The 10,870-nt window shown below is 37.4% G+C and overlaps 1 protein-coding gene across 1 annotated transcript in view; it reads right to left on the bottom strand.

Annotated features, from left to right (window-relative positions):
* The window catches only part of BIRC6 (baculoviral IAP repeat containing 6), a 176,847-nt gene that overhangs the window by 147,935 nt on the left and 18,042 nt on the right, over window positions 1–10,870 (bottom strand). Inside the window, exons 2-3 of the mRNA XM_004686308.2 lie at window positions 6,876–7,057; window positions 4,417–4,554 (exon numbers count right to left, since the gene is read on the bottom strand). Of these exons, the coding sequence (XP_004686365.1) occupies window positions 4,417–4,554; window positions 6,876–7,057 (320 nt within the window). The remainder of the gene's footprint in view (window positions 1–4,416; window positions 4,555–6,875; window positions 7,058–10,870) is intronic.

A 10,870-nucleotide genomic window follows, 5' to 3' on the forward strand; every position in this document is an offset into this window, starting at 1 on the left:
ATTTGGTGATGGGAAACCCACGGGGATTACAATCGAGATGGAAAAAAAAAATGTGCAAAATGATGTAAAAATAAACTTTGTAATAAAAAAAAAAGGAATTCATTCCAGAGGAAATGGACAAATTATACATACTATATGGATGTCACTCATCCTCTGTCCTGATGGTTTCTATATACGAGCTACAGCAAACAGAGGTTCTACACAGGCCCAGCAATATAAATTAACCAGGCTACAGCTACTGCTAATTATCTAATTGGCCAAGCTAATGGCATGACACTATTTTCCAAGGAATAGCCGGCTATATGCCACAGGCTGATGAGGTAAGGTACCCACAGTCAAGGGACGAGCAGCAATCTTTCTTCACAGTAATAGCTATGTATTCAGAAAATGCATCTGCCCATTCTGCCCACAACACTTCCGCCATATTACACCACTTGCTGTGGATGGAAAAAAAAAATAGCTTATGCATCCTCATGGTATTCCACACAATTTCACTTCTAAACAAAGAAAGCACTTTAAAGATAAGGAGGGAGGGACAGGGATTGTATCAATGGACTCCTGACCATTAAATTGATTTGGCCTTATCATAGTAAGAAGTTGCTGGCCTAACAAAAATACTCAGTGCCTTATTAAAGACTCATTTTCAGCACTAATTAGTAAAGATGCCTTAAAGGGTGAACTCTACCTTACAGGACAACATTTATGCCTTAAAAATATAAAAAATAGGGCCCTCCCTGGTGGCGCAGCGGGTTAAAGCACAGCATTAAGAAGCTAAAGCCACTTCCTCATGAGTTCGATCCCGCCTGCCCCGGAGGTGACCACATGGCATGGCAGACCTCTCCTGACCCGCCCGCTGCTTCCCTCAGCAGTGTACTTCGTCGATCTGCCTGTTCTGCTCCCCACTCTGTCTCTGGTGAAGCCTCTCGCCACCCCTGAGCCTCTGGCCTGTACCCCAGCTCTGTATGCATAAATAAATAAATCTTTAAAAAATATATATATATATAAAAAATAAAAATGTGGTATGATTTTTCCTAGCAGGACCACTATTATTAATAACCCATTCACAAATTTTTCTTTTTTGTTTTTACAGTTTAACCTCAAGACATCTTCCATTCCACCAGCGGTAAAGCAATGGTTCCAACAAATTGTGTGAAAACTGCTATCCTGCAATTTGGGGCTTCTCCTGTCACTAAATCTTAAAACAAAGAAGATTATCCTATTAGCTGATGTGATTAACTGACAAAAGGGGAGGAAACTGAATAAACAACAGGGGTAAGGAGAAATTAAAATCCAAGAAATTTTCCAAGGTTTCCCACAAAAGTAAAGGCTTCAGTCCCTCCACCATGTAAAGTCACCTGACCCACTGAGATGCTAGCCAAAGAAATGTAGACAGGGTGGTAGAAGAAAGCTGTAAATAGTAATTTCAAGTAAAAGCATATTTTTGTTATATGAAAATTCAAACACATATTTAAAAGTGTGTGTAGAGATACTGAGCAGCCAAAATGGTACACTCCTAGTTGTTACTAAACTATTGTCTCTCAGTTCCAAACACTTTATTATCATCTCCATAATGTTGGAATCGGGACTCTGCAATCTGTACTTCTCTGTCAACCAGTTTTTGCTGGCTGTTAGATTCAGACAAGAGGGAAATTAGAAAGCATAATAAAAGAGAAAAGTCTTGCTCTTTGCTATTACCTATTATTTGTCATTGTTTCAGCAAAGAACATACAGAGAGCAGTTGCTAATTTTTCCAGGCTTCAGAAGCTATTCTGTTTTGTTTTAGTATTCCCAGAACCATAGAGCTCCCACAGAGGTACTAAATAACATCAGTGAAGTAGCAGCTCTTTTCAGTTTCACAAACTCTTCCAAGTTCCTGAGGTACTAATTGGGCAGCAGCTCCTCCTAATTCTAAGTCCCAGGCCCACAGATCCCATTCTCTTAGTCTACAGGTTCTGACAGCCCTAACTTCTTGTCCTTGTTCATCTAGATTTAGGTGAGAACTGCTTCTTGTAGTTACCAATGATGTGTGATCAAGGGGCTTCCTTTTCATTTTTTTAGGTTTCAAACACATATGAAGTAAACACTTTACAATCAAGTCTTACAGTTGAAATTCATTGTATGGTTTATATTTTACTAAACAAAATGTCCCATAACGGAATATGGCCAATAAAGTTATGATAAATCTGCACAATAAAATTCAATATAAGTAATCAGAATACAAATGATCTATGAGGACTGAGGAGATATCTAAGATATATTAACTGAATAAAAGCAACATATACACTATGGCATGGATATTTATGGCTCCCAAAAATTCATATACTGCAATAATAACTCCCAAAAGTGATGTATTAGCAGATAGGTCTTTGCAAGGTATTAAGTCATGAAGTGAAGCCCTCATGGAATGGGATTAGGATATTTCTAAGAGAGGGGCCAATCACATCCCATGCCCTCTCCACCACAGAAGGATACAGAGAGAATACACCAGCTAGGAACCAGAAAGCATTTGTGTAATGCTTTCATGCATGGGTAAGGAGAATTCGGGGCAACCATGCTGGCATTCTTGAACTTCGATTTCCCAATCTCCAGAAATATAAGCAATAAACTTCTGTTGTTTATAATCAAAAGTACTTTGTTATAGCAACTCAAATGGACTAAGATATATCATAAATATCATAATATTTCAGTGATTGTAACAATACTTAAGAAAAAAAGGTATTTATAAATATAAAAATTATAAATATAAAAATTACCTTTAGGAAAATGGATTTTTTCCTTATATTTCCTTACAGAAATTTTATAGTTAGGGCCCCCGCTGGTTGCACAGGGGTTAAAGCACAGTGCCTTGAAGCCACTGCAGCACAAATTTGATCCCCAGCCAGGGAGGTGACCCACAGGGTACAGCAGACCTCTCCTGTCTTGCCAGTTGCTCCCCTTAGCAGTGTATTTCTTTTTTTTCTTTTCTTTTTTTTTAAGATTTATTTATTTATGCATACAGAATTGGTGTAAAGACCGGAGGTTGGAGGAGGAGAGAATTCACCAGAGACAGAGTGGGTACCAGAACTGGCAGATACACTGAAATGCACTGCTGTGGGGAGCAACAGGCAGGCCAGGGGAGGTCTGCCATGCCATGTGGGTCACCTCCATGGCCAGGGATCAAATTCATGCTGCAGTGGCTGTGACAGCCTCATAGTGCTGTGCTTTAACTGGTTGCGCCACCAGGGAGGGCCCAAAAGTGTATTTCAGTGCATCTACCTGGTCTGCTCCCCACTCTGTCTCTGGCCAATCCTCTCCCCCAACCCCACCCACCTCTGGCCTTTACCCCAGTTCTCGCATGCATAAGTAAATAAATCTTTAAAATAAAAATTTTTTACATTATTACAGTTCTAAGTAGGAATAAGTCTTAATAGAAAAAGACAGAGAAATTAATGAAATACATCCAAGAATTCAACTCAAAGCACCATCTCCTATAGGTATCTTAGCCATACTTTAAAAAAATTATATCAACAAAAATCCCAAAAGATCCCATTTTCAAAGACATCTTTTTTGTATCCATGCTCTTTACCTGACAAGAAGGTCTTTTATCAGCCTCTCAATCAATACATGGCCAACAGGAACATTAGGAACAAAGTAAGCAAGTAATTCCCACAAACTTCAGTAAAAATAGATTCAACTTTGAGATGACTTATAAACACATTTTTTTAAAGAGAGAACAGTCTAAAATTTTGAATATTTTTATCTTTCTCTTATAACCCTAAAAAATAACATTTCTTTCTTTATTTCTGTGGTAACACTGGTTTATAGAGTTATAACGGATTCAGGGGGAAAAGTTCACACCTCCTCAGATGTGTATCACTATGCCCTACCCACCACCAAAGCACCCATATCCCTTTATTATACACCATTAGACCCACACCTTCCATCTTTAGTAGTCTCAGCTCTGCAATCATATTTCTAAACTTCATTTTGCTTTAACTGTCTTCTTTGGCCTTGTTTCTTTATATTCCACACAAGTGAAATCATCGGGACTTGTCCTCTCTCTGGCTTTTTTCAGTTAGCATAATACTCTCCACTTCCATCCATGTTCTCATTTTGTTGTAGCTAAATAGTATTCCATCATGTATATTTAACACATCTTGTGAAGCTATTGTTGGGTACTTTTATAGTTTCCAAATGTGGCTATTGTAAATAGTGCTGCAGTGAATATAGTAATGCATATATCCCTTCTAACTAGAGTTTTAACATTCTTCAGGTTAAAATTGCCTGATCATATGATACATCTGTTTTTAATGTTTTGAGAAACCTCCATACTATTTTTCATAGGAGCTAGGTCTACATTCCCACATAGCACAACAGTTCCTTTTTCTGAACACCCTTAACCAACTTTAAACAAGATAATTTTTCTTAGTGTCTTACCTTAGCAACTTTGTGGTTTGCTGCAGTCTCATGAGATGTGTTTTTTAAACCATCTTTAAGTTGTGTGATGAACAAATCATAACCCTCCGTACTAGAAATATCTACCTTTTCTAAACATGCTGATAAAAGCTGCTGTGCCTAAATAAAAGAGATGATCAAAGAAAATTAAACACACAAAAATATGTAATTCAGATGTTTATTTTAACATTTTTATTTGAATTGCTTCCAACAGATATTGTATACAAAAGCTTACCATCTTTTGTTATTTATAAAATAAATTGAATCATTAATCAAATAATGATGTGAAAGACCACTGCAAAAATAGAAATAAGCAAAAAGCAATGTATTCATAGTAGTTTCACAATGTAAAAGTATTAATATATTGATGTTATAATAAACCAAATCAAGATAGATTTAGACAAGCTAGTATCATAGGAAAAAAATGTAAGATGTAACCTATAAAGAAACAAAGTTCTTCAATGAGTTCTACATAATCAAATTATTCAAATTGTTAAGAGGGGACATCCACTAAGTCAACAGATAATATGAAAAAGTTCTCTGCATTATTACTGATAATGATGATGAGTGATTACTGATTATCAAGGTCAACACTAGCTTAAGAGAAATTTTTATTTTATATAAGGAAAGAATACATCTGCATTAATCCAACCAAAGCTACAACACCACACTTTAGGCAAGACAGTACAAACTAATGTGGTATAGTAAAGAATGCCTGGGATGATGGAAAGTCTACAAATAATACTGTGTAAAAAAGAATGATAGTTGTAACTACTTAGGCAAAAAGAGAGAAACCCAGCAACAAATGTTAGGAGCCAGAAAGGTAGGAGAGTGAGTAGAAATCAGTTAAATACCCAGCACTTCTATTTGAACAGTAAGAACAGTATTAACTTGAGGGTCTATGTTACATAAACCTTCAAATGTGTATTCTATTTATGTAATTCTTAAAACCTGAAAAGTTTTATACTACCATTCATTATAGACTACCACACATATCCTTTATTAAAATACCAGCTTTATTAAGATGTCGCCTGGTCTAAACTCCTTTAATATAGAAAGGAAATATGATTCAGCACAAAGTAAAATTGATGAATTCTCTGTCAAAAGATTTTACAAATAGATCCAGAGTTTGGTAATGAAAATATACTCTTGCTTCCACAACTCAAACTAATACCAACATGCTTGCAATACTAACATACAAACAACTGTGATATACTATGAAATCCAAGTGGATATATTTTAATATCTATTTACTAAGGCAACACAAAGAGAATAAAAAGTATTACACCAAACTTCAAATTTATACATAATAGCTTTTGTGTCCTAAAAACAGGATAGAAACCATACTAATTGTTACCAACTAACCATATCACTCAGCCAAATGCAAAACAATAGTCAACAACTTGGTAGAAGACAGAAAAAACCTCTCCTTATAGTCTTTTACAACTTATTTAAGATGTTTAAAATTCAACAAAGTCAAAATTGTACTTTCAAATTACAATGTGCTTGCAATAAATAAAAATACAAAAAATTAAGTTACTTCACAAAGTGACCAATTTTGGCACAAAAGGAAAATTCCTATGTAAAATTTTATAATGGGATACTTGAGATATGACTCATGGCACATGTTAATGACTGCCCACAAGTATTATCCCTCCCTATGTTTTTAATATATAAAAAAAGAAAACAACATTTCCAGTCTCCCTCTACTTGCTGCAGCTGCATGACCAAAATCTAGCCAAACAGTTGAATATAAAAAAGAAGGTATGTGAGATAATTTATGAAAGAGAACTGGATGAATGAAGGAGAGGGAAGCTTTTGTCTCCCCGTACCCTATGACTAAGAAATGATACCTGAAGAAGCTGTCTGGTTCAGTGAAGTTGCCTCCAAACTCAGTCCTGCAGTATTATAGGAAGAACTGTTGTTGCAAATACTGCATTTGGGGTCTCTATTTTAGAGTACTTTAACTTATATAGTTCACAGGGTCCGCCGGCTGACACAGGGGTTAAACTTCAGCACTATCAAGCTACTGCCAGCCACTGCAGCCCAGGAGCTAACCCACATGGCTCAATAGACCTCTCCAGTCTTGCCCGCTGCTCCTTCAACAACATACTTCAGCAGCTCTACCTGTTCTGCTCCCCACTCTGTCTCTGGTGAACCCTCTCACACCGTGAACCTTTGGCCTATACCTCAGTTCTTATAGACCAAAATAAATAAATCTTAAATGAATAAATATCAGTTCAATGAGCATCACTTAATTATGTAAAGGAAAGACAAGTATTTAAACAAAGCTGAGATAAATAAAAAACTTTGGTGTTTTTACAGGGATATATACACACATACAGATATACATATAATGCCGTAAACAGAAAATTTTTTATTTAACAGCTAACAGGTCTAAGATGAAGTAAAAAAGCACATTGGTACTTATTTCAACTTACCTCTGTAACAGGTAATTCAAGCTGAACCACATCATCCTGCTTTGAAACTGGAGTTTGCAGAGCAGTGTCTAACAACAAGATTCCATTAAGGTCCTTCCTACACCCTACTGCATAATCATCCACAAATATAACTTTATCCACGGCAGAAATATACTGACATTTCACCTGTCCACCTGGTTTAGCTGTTGAAAGAACAAAAATTCAATACTTAAGGTTTAGTGCTTCATTTAAAACTACATTATAGGGCCCTCCCTGGTGGCACAACGGGTTAAAGCACAGCACTGAGAAGCTAAAGCCACTTCAGGATGAGTTTGATCCCCGCCCCAGAGGTGATCCACATGGCACAACAGACATCTTCTGACCCACCCGCTGCTCCCCTCAGCAGTGTACTTCGTCAGTCTGCCTGTTCTGCTCCCCACTCTGTCTCTGGTGAATCCTCTCACTACCACTGCACCTCTGGCCTGTTCCCCAGTTCTGTATGCATAAATAAATAAATATTTTTTTAAAAAAAGACATTATAAACAAATGTTTGCAAACCAAATATTATATTAAACATTATAATCCTGAACAAAAAGAATGTTCTATAAGATAAACTAGAACTGATTAAAATGAAATATGTGTTGTAGATCAACAAACTTAATCAAACTTAATCAAAACCTAGCATCTATACTACAGTATAGAGAATATTGTGCTTAGAACCAAAAATAGAAAGGGGTAAAGAGATTAATGTATGCAACCTAGTCTCAACTGAGCAAAAGTAATATATCTGTATATGTAAGGAAATGATATAATCTTTATGGCAAATGTGGTAAAATATTTAAAATTAGTGGTAATCGGTAAAGAGTTTACTCCTTTTCTGTTTCAAAATTAAAATCTTCAGAAAAAAATTTCAAATATTTAATAATTAAGGCATATTTTAGAAAATTCCATAAGCATAAAATCAACATGAATAGTTCCTAGGTAATTACCTCAAATCGTGGAGGGCATTTATATCTGAGACAAGATTATGAAAAATGAGTACATTCCACTTCAACTACCACTAAAGAATAAAAGGCAACTATCAGTGAAGATCAGTGTCACCAAAAGTGTCTTAAGTCTGGATCAAAAGAGCAACTAAATGTGAATCAATGAATTTGACAGCTACAAAAATTCCCAGTATAGGCCCTCCCTGATGGCGCAACTGGTTAAAGCGCAGCACTGTAAGCCAACCGCAGCAGCTTCAATCCAAGTTCCATCCTTGGCCTGGAGGTGACCCACATGGCAAGGCAGACCCACCTGCTGCTCCCCTAGCAATGTACTTCACAGATCTGCCTGTTCTACTCCCCACTTTGTCTCTGGTGAATCCTCCTGCCTCCCCTGCTCGTCTGGCTTGTACCCCAATTCTTTATGCATAAATAAATAAATCTTTTTAAAATTTCATAGTAGTGGGCCCTCCCTGGTGGCGCTGCGGGTTAAAGCACAGCACTAAGAAGCTTAAGCCACTTCGGCATGAGTTCGATCCCTGCCTGCCCTGGAGGAGATCCACATGGCCTGGCAGACATCTCCTGACCCGCCCACTGCTCCCCTCAGCAGTGTACTTTGTGATCTGCCTGTTCTGGCCCCCTCTCTATCTCTGGTGAGTCCTCTCACCCTCCACATCTCTGGCCTGTACCCCAGTTCTATATGAATAAATAAATAAATCTTTATAAAAAAAATCATAGTAGAATTTCAATGCAGGATTTCAAAGTCTTACAAAAAAGTAATAGGGGGCTAGCACATGGTTTAAGTCACAGCATTATCAAGCTATCTGTAGCCACTGCAGCATGAGTTCAATCTCTCACCAAGGAGCTGACCCACATGGACACAGCAAATTTCTACTGTCCACCCAGTGGCTGCTCCCCTCAGCAGTGTGTTTCAGTAGATCTGTCTGTTCTGCTCCCCACTCTATCTCTGGTGAAGCCTCTCACCCCCACTCCTTTGGCCTATACCCCAGTTCTTGTATGCATAAATAAATAAAAATAAACCTTTTTAAAAATATGTCTGGAAAAGACAACATCAGCTTCTACACAGTAAATTGCAAAGAGACATATAGGGAAAGTAAAATATATCTGCAAAAAACAGTCTCAGTGAAAAGACTTTAAAGAATGATTATGTTAAGATGATGTTAAGAAGACATTCCCTGTTCAGATAAGGAGAATCAATATAGTCAAAATGATTACCCTACCAAAAGCAATATGTAAATTGAACACCATTCCCACTAAAATATTCTTCAAAGAAACTGAGCCAAAATATTAAATGTAAATATAAAAGGCCTCGAACAGCTAAAGTAATCCTGAAAAGAGGAGAAACTTACCTAATCTTAAATGATATTAATGTTAATATGGAGTTAAAACAATATTATATTGAAAAAAATGTGATAATAGAACAGTAACACATTGATCAATGGAGCAGATCTGGAAGTGCAGAAATCAAGAATCAATCAATACTCAATTTATGAGAAAGGAGCCACAATCACTATATAGTAGGGAAACGAAAGTCGTTACAACACGGTATAGAAAAATAATGGCCACATGTAAAAGAATGACATATCATTCTCTAAGTCCTTCCATAAAAATAAATTCTTTGTATAAAATCTACATCAATAAAATATAGCAGAAATCACTGGTTTCATTCTATTAATGTGAAACATGTTTTTAGAGATTCAATCCCTTCTGCAAAGGAAATGAAAGCAAAAAGAAACAATTAGAATTATCACAAATTCAAAAGCTTTTACACAGTGCATATAATTAGAATAAAAAGACCCCTTACTGAATGGGGGAAAACATTTCCACATTATACAACTAAGAAATTAATGCTATCCAACACGTACAAAAACTTGTTCAATTAAAAAAACAGCAAAAATTTGCTCAATTAACATCTGAACACACCAAAAATGATATCCAAAAAGCTAATACACAAGGTATATGTTTGTCACCACTTTAAAGATTTATTTATTTTTGCATAAAGGAGCTGAAGTGCATAGACCAGAGGCTGGCAGGGAGTGAAATGATTCACCAGAGACAAAATGGGGAGCAAAACAGATGGTCTGAACAAAACACACTGCTGAGGGGGGCAGCGGGAAAGACAGGAGCAGTCTGTTGTGCCATGTTGGTCATCTTCCTGGCAAGGGCTAGAACTTGTGTTTCACTGGCTGCAGATAACTTCACAGTGCTGAAGTAACTCCTTGAGCCCCACCGTTGTCACTGCTTTTAATAGAGAGATGCAGTCAAACCACATTAAAACTACATCTCACACCCATGAGAATAGCTCTATATTAAAAAGATCTCCCAGTTCTCCCTGGTGGCGCAACAGTTGAAAGCACCGCATTATGAAGCTCTCTGAAGCCACTGCAGCACGAGTTCCATCCCCCACCAGGGAGCTGACCCACATGGCGTAGCAGACCTCTCCTGACCAGCCCATGGCTCCCCTCAGCAGTGTATTTCAGTGCATCTGCCTGTTCTGCTCCTCACTCTATCTCTGTTGAATCCTCTCACCACCCCTGCATTGCTGGCCTGTACCCCAGTTCTGTAAACATTAAAAAAAAAAATCCCCCAAAAGCAAGTGCTAAAGAGGATATCAAAAAAAAAAAAAAAACCTGTTACATTGTTAATAATTAGAATGTAAACTGGTGCAACCATTTGAAAAAGCATGTGGATTTACCTTGAAAAAAAACTAAAAATAGGGGCCCTCCCTGGGGGCACAATGGGTTAAAAGCTCAGCAGGGCCAGCAGCCGCTTCAGTGTGAGTGTGAGTTTGATCCCCAGCCAGGGACATGATCCACATGGTGTGGCAGACCTTTCCTGACTCACTCACCTCTTCCCTCGGCAGTATACTTCAATCTGCCTGTTATGCTCCCCACTCTGTCGCTGGTAAATCCTCTCATCCCCCAAAAAACTGTGGCTTATATCTCAGTTCCTATATTCATAAATAAATAAAATCTTTTTTTAAAAATGTCATAGCCGGCCCTCCCTGATGGC

The sequence above is a fragment of the Condylura cristata genome, unplaced genomic scaffold (assembly GCF_000260355.1).
Source record: "Condylura cristata isolate star-nosed mole 26May11 unplaced genomic scaffold, ConCri1.0 scaffold00020, whole genome shotgun sequence".
Taxonomy (NCBI): Eukaryota; Metazoa; Chordata; class Mammalia; order Eulipotyphla; family Talpidae; genus Condylura; species Condylura cristata.